General features: G+C 34.8%; 1 protein-coding gene across 3 annotated transcripts; it reads left to right on the top strand.

The window, feature by feature from the left end:
- The first annotated feature begins 3798 nt into the window (after nucleotides 1-3798).
- LOC145595351 (AUGMIN subunit 2-like) lies at nucleotides 3799-12187 on the top strand. Of its 3 annotated transcripts, none has more exons than XM_081651746.1 (8): nucleotides 3821-3933; nucleotides 4029-4050; nucleotides 4253-4427; nucleotides 5255-5377; nucleotides 6655-6759; nucleotides 9288-9356; nucleotides 9976-10089; nucleotides 11403-12187. In XM_081651746.1, the coding sequence occupies exons 3-8, from the start codon at nucleotides 4308-4310 to the stop codon at nucleotides 11700-11702; spliced, it is 831 nt and encodes a 276-aa protein (XP_081507872.1). In that variant the 5' UTR covers nucleotides 3821-3933; nucleotides 4029-4050; nucleotides 4253-4307; the 3' UTR covers nucleotides 11703-12187. The 3 variants fall into 3 exon arrangements, with proteins under 3 accessions (XP_081507874.1, XP_081507872.1, XP_081507873.1); XM_081651747.1 differs by having other exon boundaries at nucleotides 3855-3933; nucleotides 4024-4050; XM_081651748.1 differs by lacking the exon at nucleotides 4029-4050 and having other exon boundaries at nucleotides 3799-3933.
- Nucleotides 12188-17204: the final 5017 nt, after the last annotated feature.

A 17204-nucleotide genomic window follows, 5' to 3' on the forward strand; every position in this document is an offset into this window, starting at 1 on the left:
ATTGACCTAACAAAGGCCTTTGATAGCCTAGAATGGGATTTTATTAAGGATACTCTTCATAGTATTAACCTCCCTAGTAACATTGTCAACCTCATTCTAAGCTGTATTTGCACTCCTAAGATCTCTCTTCTTTAAAATGGTGAAATAACTGAATCTTTTAGTCCCTCAAGAGGAATAAGACAACGGGACCCCTTGTCCCCTTACATTTTTGTGCTTTGTCTAGATCGTTTATCTTGTATGATTCAGGATAGAATTAATAAAGGAGATTGGAAGCCTATGAAAATTGCTAGAGATATCAGTATATCCCACCTATTTTATGCAGACGATGTTTTCCTCTTTGGAAAGGCATCTTCTAGTAATATCTCTGTTATGATGGAAGTTCTTGATCAATTCAAAAGCATTTCAGGTCTTTCTATCAATGTTCTTAAGTCTTCGGCTATTTTTCCTAGGAAAATGAATTACAATGTGAGGAAATCCATTTGTGAGATATGCAATATTACTAATACTACTAATTTTGGAAAATATTTAGGCATTATCATCTCCCATAAACGTTTAAGACATTTAGACTATTTTCCTCTTTTGGATAAAACTTGCTCTAAAATTAAAGGTTGGCAGGCTAAACTTTTAAATATGGCCGGAAGGTGTACTCTAATTAAATCCGTCCTAAACTCTTATCCGGTTTATGCTATGCAAACAAATATTCTTCCAAAATCAGTTCTTTCTCACCTTTAAAAGAATTGTAAACAATGCCTTTGGAATAGAGTTAATAGAACCTGTTTTATTCCTCGTACTAATTGGAAGGTTGTTTGTGACCCCATGGCTAAGGGTGGTCTAGGTATTAGGGACTTGGGTAGATGGAATTTATCTTTCATGGCTAAGTTAGGTTGGAAAATCCTTACTCAAGACCATAAACTTTGGGTTAAAATTTTCAAATCTAAATACCTTAGGTACTCTAACTTCCTTGATTACTCTTCTAAACCTAATGATTCAATTATCTGGAAAGACATTCTTGTAGGGAGACACATTCTTAAAAAAGGATTAATGAATAACATTGGTGATGGGGAAGACACATCCCTATGGTTTCATCATTGGATAGGAGACAGTCCTTTCTACCTTATCCCTAACATTTCTATCCCAGATTCTAAGAGTCATTGGCGTGTGTCTAACATTATTAAAAATAACTCTTGGTATTTAGATGATATAATTCATATTATTCTTTCCTCTCTAGTTTCTCTAATTCTAGCTCATCCTCTCCCTACTCTGGTTCATGTCCAAGTTAGACTAAAATGGACTTTAGATAAAAATGAAACTTTTACCATTAAATCTGCTTACAATTCTACTTTGCCTTTTGAACAATCTTAACTCCACCTTTCTTTCTTCCTTTTCTTGGAAAAACTTATGGAAGATCAAGGTTCCATACAAATATAAAATGTTGCTTTGGAACATTGTCAGTACCTGTGGGGGCTTCTTTACAAAAGAAAATTCCTTTTTTTGATCCTATTCGGCTATTTGCATGAGATGTGAGCTTCCCCTAGAAGACACTATTCATATCTTTAGGGACTGCCCTAACTCTTCTGCCCTTTGGTCTCTTATTTTCAAAAGATTCCCTTATCTAGATATTGATTTACATAAGTTTTACAACACTTCTCTTACTGACTGGTTGGGTTTTAATTTTTCAAACTGCTCTAATTGGAAAACTATTTTCTCTATAGCTATTTGGCATATTTGGAACAATAGGAACATAGTTGTTTTTGACCAAAAAATGCTCTTCATCCAAACGTTTTTAATAAATTTAGTGTGGATTATTTTTCTTGTATGACTACTCTTCAGGGAAATATGGACAAAGCAGGTTCTTCTTCCAGTCAACCTTCTAGAATGTGGGCTCCACCATAAAAGGGCTATCATAAGCTTAATACTGATGGGTCTTGGATAGGTGTGGACAATGCTGGTGGAGGAGGTATAATTAGGTGTGATAAAGGAATCTGGATTCAAGGATATGCTATGAAATTCAATGCTGTGTCTGCTGCTTCAGCAGAACTTATTGCAATCAGGGAAGGTTTGTTAAGGGCTTGGAACAAGGACGTTAAGTTCCTTGAACTCGAGACATATGCAGATGCCCTTACTAAAATGCTCAAGGACCCCAAAAGCTTTGAAGATGGTGATTTAGGGAACTTGATTAGGGATGTTGCCTCTCTTTTACAAAGGAGCTGGACAGTGCAAGTTTTCCATGTTAGCAGGACTGTTAATGTGGTGGCTGATAGATTGGCAGTGATGGGAAGGACAAGATTCAAACAGGGGGAAAGTGTTCCCTTCACCTACCCTCCTCAGAACTCTTTGATATTTACGCTGTAGAGATCCCAGATAGTGTCAACTGATCTTCGAGTGTTATCCATGGTTACAGCAGTCTTTTGCACTCTTAAATGTTTTGGTTACTTACTCTCAGACGATGAAGACTCAGAAGATTCATATCCAGCTACTTTTGCCCGCTTCTCTTATGAAGATGTTTATCTTTTCAGCAACAAGTCCTACTACCAGATTTGTTGGCTGTTTCCAGGCTGTTGACTGTCTTCATGCCAATCCTTTTGCTGCTGTCTCCTTGTTGTAATCTTTTCTGTTTTTCATGTCTTTATTTTCTAGTTATCTGTAAGCTAAACTTTTCACATTGCAAGGATCTTTACGGATCCTTGGAATGTTTATCTTATGCTCTAATGATTTCCATCAGTAGCATCTACTTCTAATATATATATATATATATATATATATATATATATATATATATATATATATATATATATATATATATATATATATATATATATATATATATATATATATATATATATATATATGTATATATATAATATATATATCCCTTTTGTGTTAAAAAAAAATGAGCTTACCAAAAAATTTTGAAATCATTAGGCCAAAGTTTCTTAGCGTCATGATGATAAGAGTTACCCGTGATAGTGAACCCCTCATTCCACATTTGCTAGGGTTTACACTCGCCGGAGTATCGACGATTGGTTATTGTGATTTCATAGGGGAAAATCATCATCATCACCGGAGAAATCATCATCATTGTGGTGTTTCTAATTTGAGTTCGGGCAGCGAGTCGTGCGGCGGTGACTAACGCGGCTGATTATTACGTGGCAGGTAGAAGTTGGGGAAGGGAGAGGGAACGGTAGGGAGGTCAGGGTTGGTGTCGTCGGCGCAAGGGAAAGGCAGGGGCTGCCGTCAGGGGGTCGTCGGAGGTCCGGGAGTGGAGGAAAGGGGATGTTGGCAGGGAGCAGAAAGGGTGGCTGGCAAAGGAGGTTTTTTTTTTTTTGTTTTTTAACAAAAATATTAATAACTTAATAAAAATAAATATTAAAGACATTAAATAAAATAAAATAAATTTGAAGTGTCAAACCAATAGAATAATTTTTTGGTGTTTAGAGAGCCACAAGGGCGGGGGTGAGAATCGATTCCAGGATCTCCTGGAACCGGGAGGAAGCTCTAACCACTTGAGCTATCCCTCACTCTCTACCAATAGAATAATGGCACGTGTCCCATAAACCTACTAATCAAGTCACCAATCGGTTATAACTCGTTTATAGCGGATACCCCCTAAAATTTGTATTATTTAGAAATAATAAATAAAAGTTTAACTTGTTTTTGGCGGACCGCTGCTCAAACTTTGTATTATTTTTGACAATTTTTCCTATTTAAAAACAGAGAATAATTCTTACTTTGGATACAATATAAGTTTGAAACTTTGAATCCATGCAAATTTACCATTTTACCCCTTTGCTGGACAAAATAACCACTGCAAATTTCTGGGCTGAGCCGCGCTACCCCAATCCTACCTCTCTTTCTCAACGGTCTCCATTGAAGCGCAGTTGACGTTCTCCGTTGAATTTAATACTTGTATCCTCCATTGAAGCAGCTTCTGAGGTAAATTGGTTTGTTTTAGCTATCATCATATCAATTTCACAATCTAGGGTTTATCTTTCATTTAATCGCACTCAACATTCTCCATTGAAGTGCAGTTGATGTTCAGCAGCTTCCGAGGTAAGTTGTTTGGTTTTTGTTATCATCATTTCAATTTCACAATCTAATTTAATTAATTGTAGGGTTCGAAAATCTCAATTATTGGTTCTAAATTCTATGATAACCAAAATTATGAGCCTAATTTGATTATTGAATCCTAAAATTATGTGATTTTTCAAGTCAAATTTTGTTGCTAATGTATTGCACAACCCTTTAATGTTAGGATTCGACCCTTGAATCAAACATCTCTGGTTTGTTGGATCGGGTGATCAAGTAAAATGTCTACCGGAAGCGACACTTCATGGGTTGGGAAGAAACCGTTGAGGCGAGTTGGTGGCATGTCAGATGCTCTCTCCATTGCTTCCGATCTTGGTTTCAATGTCTCTACTCCTCCACAGGTTGCCCTTTCTTTTCACTATTATTACTCGATTTTCTTAAATTATGCTACTTTTTTCTATCTGGATTGATTTTGATTATACGGAATAATCACTTTTGGTTCATTTAGCCGACCCCATTCATGAGATTAAGGCTTCGATTGATTGATTGCTCGTAGTTAAATTAGAGTGGAAGGATGGAAATTCAATGAATACATATGAATGTAGTTATGTCAGTATGGCTGTGAGTTTAAGTTAAATGTATTAGAGAAGGAGTTGGGAAGAGATGCTAGTTTGAGTGGTGGGAGAAGTGAGCGTAATCTAATCTTTCTTTATATGTTTTCAACGTTATGTACGAGACTTAAAAAATGATCTTCCAGGGATTGTTCTAGAATTCAGAAGGCTTTTTTCAGAATAGGATAGCTATCTCTCCTAGGTTTCTTGTGAAGATTGATTTGTGCACAGTGTATGAGACTATGTCTATCAATTCAGGGGTTAGTTGAGGCTCATACTTCATTCATGAAATTTGGTAGATAAGAAGAAAGGTTTTAGGGAAACATATCTCATTTTATAGAGGAAAGGGCCTGTGGAGGGGGCACAAGAAGCTTTGCTGAGGTCTACCATCATCCCGATTACAAGTTGCTAACTTTGTTTACGGAATGATATTTTATGACATGCGTAGTGTGCCTTTTTCTATTAGTTCCTTAATGCTACTCCGGTTCCTTTGAATTGTTGCTTTTTTGTTTATGTTTTACTTATTTTCAGTGCCCATATTGAATTAACTCATTGTACAGCTGTATATATGAGTCAACTCAGTTTTGTCCCTGCCTTCTCTTTTTTCTTTTTTTTAGGAAGCTCTCCAAAATCCATCTGCCACTGGGGAGAAGAGTGATGATCTGGTAAGGGTTTTAAGAGACCTTACAGCAGTTCAGAGGAAAATTGCAGATTTAGAAGTAGAATTACGAGGCAGAAAGGTTAGAGTTTGAAATCTTATCCATTATGTCTTATAATCTTTTTCTGATTACTGTGGTTGGTAGCCTCATCAATGGATGCATGATGTATGTGTGTGTGTGTGTTTGTTACTTGTTTATATGCTCAATGGTGAAACTAATTTTGTTTAATTTTTTCCTACTCGGCCTTCACCTTGTAAGTGATTCATGCACAAGATTATTTGGTAAAATATCGCGCTACACAAATTACAGGTTTCTACTCATATGTAAGGATTATACATTGACTACCTCATAAAAGAGGGTCAATAGTTTTCACCTCCAATCCTCATATCAAACATGCAGTAAGTGATTTGTGCAGAAGGTTCGGTACATATAGTGCTCCACCAATTACAGGTTGGGCTGAATCACGGAATGGATTATAAAAGTGATTATACAAGTGGGAAAGCATACAAATTACACATCATTTTAAATGTACCAGTATTGTGTGAGGCAATGAAGATGAATTTGTTTTTTTTTCGGGATTTAGGAAACTTAATAATCATTCGATGGTTCAGAGAGGTTAGAGTGGGTTGAGTTAAAAGAGATACTCCTAATTAAGGAAATAGAGGAAAAGAATGATGTAGAACTGAGAAAAGGGTGATCAGATAAATAAAAAATGGAAATAAGAAAAAGATGGTTGATTGCAGAAGAAGAATGAAGAAAAATAGGTGAAGATAAAACTAGAAAGAGATGTTTAATATTAATATCCATTAATGCTATACAACTTCCACGTCATTTGAGTGGCTGTGGATCACTGCCAAGCCAAGGAATTATCTCAACAAATTTCTGAGTTCATTTTCCTTCCCGCATCTTGGTTATATCTACATTCCTAATCCTATCCATCAAGGTGTTCCCATACAACCATCTCAATATAACCAGTCCTTAATATTGTAAATGATGAGTTCTCCCTCATGATGTAACCACATAATATAGTTAATGGTGTATTGATATAATTTTCAATTCAACATTCTTTACATGGAAAAGGCATCATGGCTCAAAGGATTACTGCCAAGTGCCAACTATTAGATATAGGCTCTTCATTGTATTTATTGGATTTTTATATTCTATGACCAAAGAATGAATGTGTAGAAGGTGCTTTATGGCTGAACTTTGCTTTTTAGTTTCGAATAATAGTGTATGTCTGTTTATCAAGTTTTATGTTTTGGGGCCATAAAATCTTGTATTCTTGTGGCAGTAATGTGTTTGTTATAGTTTGTTCTGACCATTTACAGTCAACTGAACAATTCACGTTTCCTTTGTAGGATGACAAGAATGTGGCATATTTAACACATGTGACCGAAATGGAAAAGAAGATAGAGACTTTAGCTAGAATCACTACTATATTGAAAGATGTGATTCAAAATAAGGTATCGCTTTTTCTGGATTATTCATGCTATACATTATTCAAATAAATATTGTTAATTGACTATGCTATCAATTGCTAAGGACCACTGTGAATTTTGGTGTGTAAAAGTGACCTTTGCTGTTTTAAAGGTTCAATTATAACTCTATAGACTAAGTGTACTTGTCACTCTAGAAATGAATGATTTATCAAGTTTCAATTGCTAAAATTTGTTGATCGTAGGAGTTGGAGAGGAAATTAACAATTTGACATGGCTAATTAATGATTAAGCAATAACTCTTGTCCCTAGAATTATTTGCTTTTTCTAAAAATAATACTATACCCTTATTGAACCTTGCTAAAAAAAATTATCTGCATTTGGTACCATAAGAGAGCAGTGAATTATCCACTGGTGTGTGGGATTTTATTGGATTTGCGTTGATCTATACTTTTCAAATGTCAAATACCTATAATATTACTAAACAAATTTAAAGATATCATCCATTATATACAGGTTGACGTTGTGTCCCAACTTTGTAAATCTAGATTTCTTTAAACAGATCTGGATCTAGCGCATATTCCATTTCTACTTTCCACTCACAAATTTTGTTAGGGCATTGTACACCATTTTTTGTCTTTGCCAATTGAACTCCATTGTTGACATGCTCTTTTTCATGTTGTTTATGATTTCTGCTCTCCTCTCCTTTATTTTGTATCAATTTTTCAATATTGGAATTGATCTTAAAAAATATGATGTAAGTGACAAAAAAAGCGATATCAATTGCTCCTGACAATAGTTAATGCTGTGACATTGTTAAAATTATTCAGAGTTGCTGCAGCAGTGCAGCCCTTGGCAGTAGATGTTGTGATTTTGCTAGCTTTGTCTGCTAATTTTTTTATTAAATCAATGGTAAAATTATTGCCATCTTTTAAGACAGTTTAACTTGGTTTGTCTTTTCCATATCTGGCATATGAAGAGTTCTCTCCCCAACCTTGAAAGCTGGGTAGATTGAATGCTGATGTCCTGGAGATATTATGAACTTTAATGTTTTTGAGGCTTTATGCGTAAACTTTTTTGTATTTTCTCATGTTTGTGACATTTTCGAATTAATTGCCAGACAGAAAACGTAGAAAGTGTGATTCTCCTCTTCACAAATGGAACTTGTTAACATTCATGAACATGTAGATAGTTACTACATGACATCTCTTCCAAATTGAGACATCATGGGATAATTGTCTTCTTATCAAGTTCTAGAGTAAAGTTTGTTTTATGTTTGTGTTGCCTCCCTTTTTTTTTTTTTTTTTTTTTTTTTTTTTGTTTCCTCCATTTAAGTTGACATGTTGTATATTGATACTATTCAGTATTTGCAAACTGTATTTTGACTAGCATTTGTGATTTATAGATAAGAAAAAAGCCATGTGGATCTTGATAAATTCTTTTCTATGTGTATTTCTAAAATATCAACTTTCTATAATTCTAACCAATAGTTATGGTTGACTATATGCATTGACAAACATGATAAAAGACACATGTCAACTAATTTAGAATAAAGTAGCTTCTTATTTGACTGGGAAGGCTTAGGATTAAGGGCTTTATGATAGATCATGTATGTTGAAATCCACGGTTATGAAATAGAATTGATAAGGATATGAATCACAAAGAGTGCAACTTTTTTTCCTTTTTTTTTTTTTTTTTTTTTTTTTTTTTTTTTTGGGGATTTAGAACTGCCTGTGTAATGCATTTATTTAACTCACTCAAAGCTATTTGACTGAGCTGCATTTACATTTAGTTACGATGCCAGCTATATACTCCGTATACATTATTTGTGCATTGCTTATTCCTTTGAAACCCTTATGGGCTTGAGTATATGATGTTTCAAGATAAAGGTGTCCCTGATCAATTAGATTATGTAATGGTATGCTAGCACAATCTGTAGTTAACTCAAGGTTGATAATCTTCTCCAACATGAGCTAGGCAGCTTGGGCTTGTGTCATGCATAAATTCAAAGACTTCCAAGAAAAATTCTGACTGCCCATCAACTGTAGCGGGCATGCCTAATAAAAATTCCCAATTACAACCTGAGAAATTGTGAAGTTGCTGGCAATGGATTTGTGTATGTGTCTTAAGGAAATATGGCTTATTGACCCACCAGAGCTATTATGTGTCCCTACTCTGTTATATAAATCAGCATCTTTACAATTGCTCTGTCAGGGTCGCTTTACTCAGGAAGACAGGGTGATGGCCATCTGGTGATTTCCACTCTGCATACTGTTGGCACCTAGCTCACTTTTTAACAGAAATAATGGCTTCCCCACTTTAGTTTAGTGGCATACACAGCTACACACTGTAGGCTATTGTTGTGATATTTTTATTAAGCTTTTTTCTCCATTATCTTCAACACCTGGGTTATATTGTCCTGCTTGTGTTTGTGGAGAGTCTATTCTATCAAAACATGCATTAAATTTGTTAGGCACATTAGAGCTATGGTTGAAAATAGCTGTTTGTGTTACCTAGAGTTTGAATTTTTCTTTCATTTTATCATAATTTTTCAGGATCGTATTATTGCCCGTCTTCAACAGCCTTACTCATTGGATTGCATTCCCGTGGAAGCAGAATTCCAGGTTCGTAATTAGCAAATTTTCTTTGACAGTACATAACCTACTGGAAGAATATACCTGACCGTTTTACATTTCTGCTTTAGTGATTGTCTTAGTAGGAATTCTCCATGTGTGGCTCTTGAGTTACTGCATTTCTGCTTTAAACTTTGAATTGCTATCACTTTGCTTTTTGGTTCTTGAGTTACTGCATTTCTTGTCATGATATTCTAAACTCCAGGGCTGTAAATAAGCTAATATATTCGCATACAACTCGCAAACAAGCTTGCTTAAAATCCGTTTATTTGGTAGATGAATAACACTGAACCAAATTTCCAGGCTTGTTAAGTATACAAGCCAAGCCTGGACACCTTCATTTTTGTCTCATTAATGTTCATTAAAACTTGTCTCTAGTGCGTGAATAACTCGTTTTATTCACTAGGTGTAACTTGTTCAAGTTTGAATATATTTAATTCGGCAGTTTAAAAAAACTAAAACTTAAATTTCTGTATGTTCCCATTAATCCCATATATGATTTGGCCTTTTGTTTTGTACCTGAGCAATTTATATGATTGGTTTGTATTTTGTGGATACTGGGCTTTATTGGCTTAATGCGCCGTTCTTTTTCTTGGGTTGATGTTTACAGAAGCAATTCTCGGAATTACTAATGAAAGCGGCTAGTGATTATGGTGCGTTGTCAGCATCAGTTGCAGATTTTCAGTGGAGCCAAAACTTTAAGGAACCACCTTCAGTTTGGGCCGTATGTTCCTGAAATTTTTCTTAACTTTAGTTGGAATAATGGATGACGACATTTTTATTTTGTACTGTGAAGTTCTAGTATTTTCTCCATTCCATAGAGAATCTGATGCTTTCTGATTTGGATTATTCCCGTCCTGTAAGGGCTCATTTTTTTTCTTTGTAAAGCTCTGGTTTATAAAAAAAGTGAAGAGAGATAAAAAATAAAGAGAGATGTTAAAACCTAAACATTCTCCTTTCACAATGGCAAGCACATCATTGGATCATTTTCCATCTTCTGAGCGATGGGGAGGGCTTCATTTACTGAAACTTGTTACATGGCTGAAAAAAGTAGCTCCTTGATGACTGTAATTACATATCTCTTTAATTTCAGATATCTGTCGTCATGGGAGAAGTGAATCGGCTAAATCTATGTGGTTTCCGGGGGGGGGGGGGGGGTGGTTGGTGGGGGTCTGTTTCCGAAGATTATGTATGTAGGGTTGGGACTATTTGTTGCATTGGAAAGTACCCAAAAAAAATTATTCACAGAAGTTGGGAAATTAAGCTATTTCATATGATAGTATAGATGGACCTGAGAAAAGTAGCTTGCTGCTAATGTTTTGAACAATCATTAGAGTAAGATGGAATAAAAAAACAGCAGGTTCTTAAGTAGGCTTTCTGAGTTCTGATATGACACAATAATCTGCAAATTTGTAGAAAGGGATAAATATACATTTTTTAAACATGTCTGCTTTAAAGTTGCTAAAAAGTTAAATTAGTCTGGTGATATTGATTGTTGGAAAATTTTCAAAGATCGTGTGTTTGATGCCCCCAAATCCATTGTGCTTGACCTGATATCCTGTATACCTCTACCTTTATTAGCATGTCAAAGTTGGGTTCCATAAGTAAACAAGTTTTAGAAGGTAAATTTAATAGTCTTTGAAACTTTGCATCTGGTCACTCTTGCTATGTAACCAGTTTACTAAAGTGTGTTTCTAGCCCAGTGAAGTAATTAAAAATTTGTGGATGCTTTTTGTAGGCAAATATTGCTTGCTGATTTGCATCTATCTGAGAGGTAGCAAGACAGATTGATTTGAGGCATATATTCTTTGATACAAAGGATAATGTGTCATTATTGGGTAGTGGTTGCTCAGTTTCTGAATTTATCTTGTCATGCATTAAGTGCAAGCCTTAATGTTGAGATTCTTTGATATCATCATTGGGTACTGGTTGCTATCAGTTTCTGATTTTATTGTCATGCAATAAGTGCAAGCCTTAATGTTTGTTTCATTATCTACCTCCTTGTCCTTACTGTTCGCTTCCTAATCTTTAATTTAGGATATGCTGCGTCCAATACCTGTTGCTCTAGCATCATGCACTCGGTTTTTTGAAGCTATGTCAGCAATGAGGGAGTCATTTGCCACCCTGCAAAAGCTAAGGACGGGTCGCTCTTCTGCCAATTCCCTACCCTCAACACCTGCCAGGAATCCTTCTCAAAGTTCAACAGGAGAGTCTGATTTTGTGACTCCACCTCCTTGTAGAAATGATCTGAGCTTTAATGATATAGCTATAAATAGCACAAAGAGTCAAGAAGCGGAGCAGCAGGAAGGGGATATTTTTGGTGAAGCTACTGAGTAAGATGGTACATACAAGCTACAAAAGGTTCTCGTGGCCTCCAATTATAACAGTTCAGAAGTGTTTTGATGTGTAATGTCTTGTGTGCAAGGGTTTTTCAGTCGTGTGCTTTCTATTTGAGCAATGGGAGGAGTAATGGTTGTAATGAAAACTTTAGTTGTATTAAGAGCATTTGATCTCCATCATAGTTTTAGAGCCCACTGTCCTGTGATTTCCTGCTTTGTTGAAGGAGATCCTTCGAGCAGGCCAGTACAAGTTGTACAACAGAGGCCTCCTTAGAAAGCCTACCCGCAAGGCCGCAACACTTCTTCAAGAATGTATATCCTGCACAGCTTTATTATCATACCTGTACTTCATAGGATTTTGGGGCTATTTGTGATGGAATGTCTCCTCTGCGGATGACCGAAAATGTTAGTTTAGACAAGTTCAAATTCTATAACTGTTTGGCATGCAAATGGAATTGAATTATACACTAATTTTTAATCTAATATCCTACCCTTTTATTCTTTTAATCTAGCATAAACTAATACATGATCCTAACCAAAAAGGTAGGGCTTGGCTTTTGGGCTTATAAATGGGTTTTAATTCCAGAAAATTTTCAAGGTAAATTTAGTATTGAATTGGTGATTAAAATTAGCTTAATCCAACTTTAATTGTAAATGAATTTTGGGTAGTTTTAATCAATCAATTACATTATACTAAAGGCGAACCTAGAGGGACACTTGGCAGTATAATATAAAGAGTTTTCCCTCCAAAATAACTTACTCAAAATTAACCTATTTTGATGTTTGTATCTAAATTTTAACTTTTGATGTGTACAAATTCTAAAATAAACTTCTTTAAATATGACATTGCCCATTATAACTATTACATATTTTATTATTTTCTTTCACATATATATCATACAAGTACTTTTTTTTTTTTGAAACAATATATTCCATATATTTTTTTTTTGAAGAAATACATTTTACACATTTTAATATTGAGTTATACTTTTTTGATGAAATTTATTGTCATTAATTACTTGAAAACCGTGCATTGCACGGGGTTAATCTAGTACTTGTATAAATTTAAATTGCTTTTTAATAATTATAGAGGTGCATCTTGTGCTGAGGAAGGTTGGTGATGTGATTAAGTTTGGGGTTACATGTTGATGGTGAAGATGAACAACATCAGTATATTATAAAGGAAAATTTTCAAATTACCACCCACAAAACACACCTATTCCGTTAATTTTTTATTTTACCACCCCTTAAATTTAAAACCAATTAAATTCTCACCTTTTTCAAAATTCCAATGAGTTTTCCATCAGTGGACCCCACCCAACGGCTATATTGAAACAACTCCCCAAACTCAGTTAGTTTTTTCTTCTCCAGTTTCTACCAAATTCTCACAGCTTTTGCTAAGTTGTTTTTGAAGACAAATCCCCCACAAGTGCAAATGCAAAATTTTGCAATCAACTATGATCAATTCTCAGTTAAAATAAGGATTCTTCGCGCATTAAAATTGGGGAAAATTGGGAGATTTCTGAATTAGGGTTCTTCGCACAAATTAATTGCGGTATTTTTACAATTAGGGTTTATGCCACAATTGAGCTTCTGGTCCCCAATGAACAACCAAAGATGGCAACTTTTCCTCTGCGTTTCCCCTTTTCTAGTACATGCAAGTAAACAATGGTAATTCATTTGCAGAAAAAAAAAAATTAGGGTTTTGCTTTAACATCTTTGAGGGTGGTTGAAGATTTGACAAAGAATTTATGAAGAAAGAGGGTGGAGGGAGATGATTTTATAGAGATTTAATGAAGAATTGGAATGAGGAAAGAGTTTAGTAGAGTTCAATAGAAGTAAGAGAGAGAGAAAAGAAGAAAAAAAAAAGGGGAAATTCTCATTGGTAGTCATCAACTTTTGCTTATTTTCATTGGTAGCCACTTTGTATATGAATTATCTTTGGTAGCCCTCAACTTTTAATGTATTACTTCTGTAACCTTATTTAGTTGAAAACAATAAAATAAACGTTAACTTTGCATTAGAGTTATTGTAATTGTTAATTAATCTTGTAAAATTAATAATTAAAAAAAAATCCTTTCTTTTTTCCCCCTCCTCCACCGAGTCCATCTCCCTAGGCATTATGTTCCTCTCTCTTTCCTCTATTTTCTTCTCTCTTAGAATTCTCCCTCAAATTGTTTGATGAAAAGTAGATCTAAGCCTCTTTTGAGCTTTCTCTCTTTCATTGAAATAGTTTGTGAGGTAAGATGGTTTTTGTAATCATCGAATATCATTTCCCTTTGAAGCGTAATCCACGTTGTCCATGGTGGCCTGGTTCGATTCTAGTGAGGGCATGGTGGTGCCGTGGTGATATTTGATTCGATTGCTGGGTGGGGACTGATGGGGCTATAATTGGAGCTTGTGGCGCTACTCGGTAGTGTGGCGGTGTGGTGTTGTTGGCTGCGGGTTTGTGATGGTGGTTGGTTGTTCGGCAGCGACTATGTGACGGTTGTGGGGGAATTGCCCGGTTGTTTGCTGGTGTTGCGGGTTTGGTGTGTGAGGGAACAGGGGAGACAACAGTAGTAGTAGTAGTGTGGAGGGACGGTTGGGGCTAAGGTGTCAAGAATTAGGCGCCGGTGGGAAAGGATTGGCCTTCGCTGGCAGCAGAGGGGGAGAGGCCGAGGCGGTGGCAGGGCTGGTTTCCTGGTTGGGGAGGGTTTTTTTTAATTAATCAAATATAATATAACTAACCTTAGTTAAATATTCTTTTAAATTTTTTAAAACTAACTGACGTTAAATTTAACAGCCAGTTAACGGCTTTTAACCATATAAGGTTACGGAAGTAACATTTTAAAAGTTGAAGGCTGCCAAAGATAATTCATATACAAAATGGTTACCAATGGAAATAAGCAAAAGTTGATGTCTACCAATAAGAATTTCCAAAAAAAAAATAAAATAAAAAAATAAAAAAAAAAAGAAAAAAAAAGAGGAGAATAAGTTAGGCGGGGTCCAGTGACGGAAAACCACCGAAAATTTTTAAAAGGTGGGAATTTAATTGGTTTTTAAATTTAAAGGGTGGTAAAATAAATTAAAAAATTTAATGGGTGGTAATTTGAAAATAGGTGTGTTTTGTGGGAGGTATTTAAAAATTATTATAAATTGTAATTTGGGAGACTATGGATGAATGGAAGGTTGATGGTGATGTTGAAGATGCATATAAATTGGGAAACCTACTTGTCAATGGCTAAAAAGATATGTAGCTACTCCTTACTATAATAATTGAAGTAAGTCTCAACCATTCATTTGAGAGGGATTTTTGAATTAATATTATATAAATATCATAGTAATTATTCTTATAAATAACTAGTCTTTTAGCCCGTTTAATGCACGGGTTATTACTTATTACCCCCTCCGTTTTTTTTATTTGCATCACTTTCTTTTTATGGGTGTTTATGCACCACTTCTATATTTGGTAACTTTATATTATATTTTATCATTTCACTCTCTTTTTTAAACCCCACTCAAATTATTTCTTCAATTTTCTCTCTTCCATCGTCCCCGCTTAAATAATAAAAATATATATCGTCTCTCACATACTGTCTTTTTCATGATCTCCATCTTATTGTTACTATAATAATTTATTCACTCACTCGCAATATTATATTACTCTCTTAAAACTTCGTGCAATCCCAAGTGATGCAAATAAAAAAACGGAGGGAGTATTTTTCAATATAGGTACTGTTTTTCAATAGTTGAAACTTTTGATCTATAATAGTTTGGTGGTAAAACACTTAGTTTTAGATTAAGAGGTTGCGTGTTCAAATCTTGTGGAGAGCATTTTTTTATTATAAGTGCATGACATAACGTAATGATTAGTTTATATGACACGTGAACGTTCTTAGGAAAACCTTGTGCATGACATGGTGTAATAATTAGTTGAGTTGGTGACGTGGCGTAATGAAGAGAGTCTACGTGACACGTGGACGTTCTTATAGCCTTTTAATATATTAGTATAAATAAGTGTAGATAGATAGATATAGAATATTTTTTGGTGTTTAGAGAGCCATAAGGGCGGGGGTGAGAATCGATCTCAGGATCTCTTGAAATCGGGAGGGAGCTCTAACCACTTGAGTTATCCCTCACTCTCATAGATATAGAATATAGATATAGGGCTTGTTCACATTTACTGAATTGAGCTGAACTGAACTGATTGGAGCTGAACTGAACTGAACTGAATTGAGCTGAAATGAATATTTTATGAGAGAAGGAAATTAAGAGCTGAACTGAACTAAACTGATTGGAGCTGAACTGAACTGAACTGATTGGAGCTGAACTGAACTGAACTGAACTGAACTGAATTGAAATTAAATAAATATGAATAGGTCCATAGACTATTGACATGACCTTGACTTACTTTTTATAAAATTTAATATTTTAAAGTGCCTAGTTATATAGACATTTGAGTAGTTATAATATTATTTATTTTTATCAAATGCCTGTAATATTATGGATTTATGTAGTATTTAAAGACAATTATTAATGTGTATGGTTAAATTACTTTTTATTTGAAACCTGAATAGCATAGCTTGCATATTAAGTGTTATAGATGATACTTCAAACATAAAACATATCATATAGTTACTTGTAAAGCTAAAACCAATAAAATCAATTACTTTAACGACAACAATCATTAAATTAAATTGTCTTTATTATCTTTTTCACTAACATCGGCGTTTTTGTAGTTTATTTACAGAAAATGACTAGTTTGTTACAATCGTTTTCAAGGTGATGCTATGCGGCTAAATCTTCATAGGGAAATATGTTGCCAATTATTGTACACCTTTCAAGGTATGTAACAACTATATATAATAATCTCTTATCGGAAACAAAACTATATATTTAAGTTGTTGAATTAACGCGCAGATGGATATATACAAATACTCATTGAAGCAAACTAGGAAACAACTTGGCACTTGTCTTATGTCGTTTGTCGCTTGGTGTTGTTTGACGCTTTTATATTAAGACAATGAGTTTGAAGTATACTCTCCCACGTTTGACTAAAAAAATTTGTGAGAAAGATAGCAAAAAAGTTAAAACGACTAAAATTTTCACTAAAGCAACACTAGTTTGTTACAAGAAATTTCTAACATCGCGTATGAACATAGCAATTTTCACTAGAATTACCTCACGAAGCCAACTCACCATACTTTCTCACACTAGACTACACCGACAAAAAATAAATAAAAAAATAAAAAATATTGAGTCTTGATACAGGCATGCCCTCTACTTCTTGATACAAGCATGCCTCGATTACTTCTCCAACTTGTTAGTTGAGCAACATTAATCTGTTACAATCAATTTCCAACGTTGTGTATGCGCATAGCAATTTTCACCAAAACACCTCACAAAGCCACCTCACCATATTTTCTCACCTCCTACAAACTTTATTTTGACCACCCACACACTAAACTACACCGAAAAAAAAAACTTGAGTCTTGATACAGGCATGCCCTCCACTTGT

This window comes from Chenopodium album, chromosome 19 (genome assembly GCF_948465745.1).
Source record: "Chenopodium album chromosome 19, dcCheAlbu1.1, whole genome shotgun sequence".
NCBI lineage: Eukaryota > Viridiplantae > Streptophyta > Magnoliopsida > Caryophyllales > Amaranthaceae > Chenopodium > Chenopodium album.

Coding starts and splice junctions, on each gene's coding strand:
- LOC145595351 (XM_081651748.1), top strand. CDS start 4,308: ATGTCTACCGGAAGCGACACTTCATGGGTTGGGAAGAAACCGTTGAGG. Junction 5,378..6,654: donor TAGAATTACGAGGCAGAAAG/GTTAGAGTTTGA, acceptor TTTCCTTTGTAG/GATGACAAGAATGTGGCATA. Junction 9,357..9,975: donor CCGTGGAAGCAGAATTCCAG/GTTCGTAATTAG, acceptor TGATGTTTACAG/AAGCAATTCTCGGAATTACT.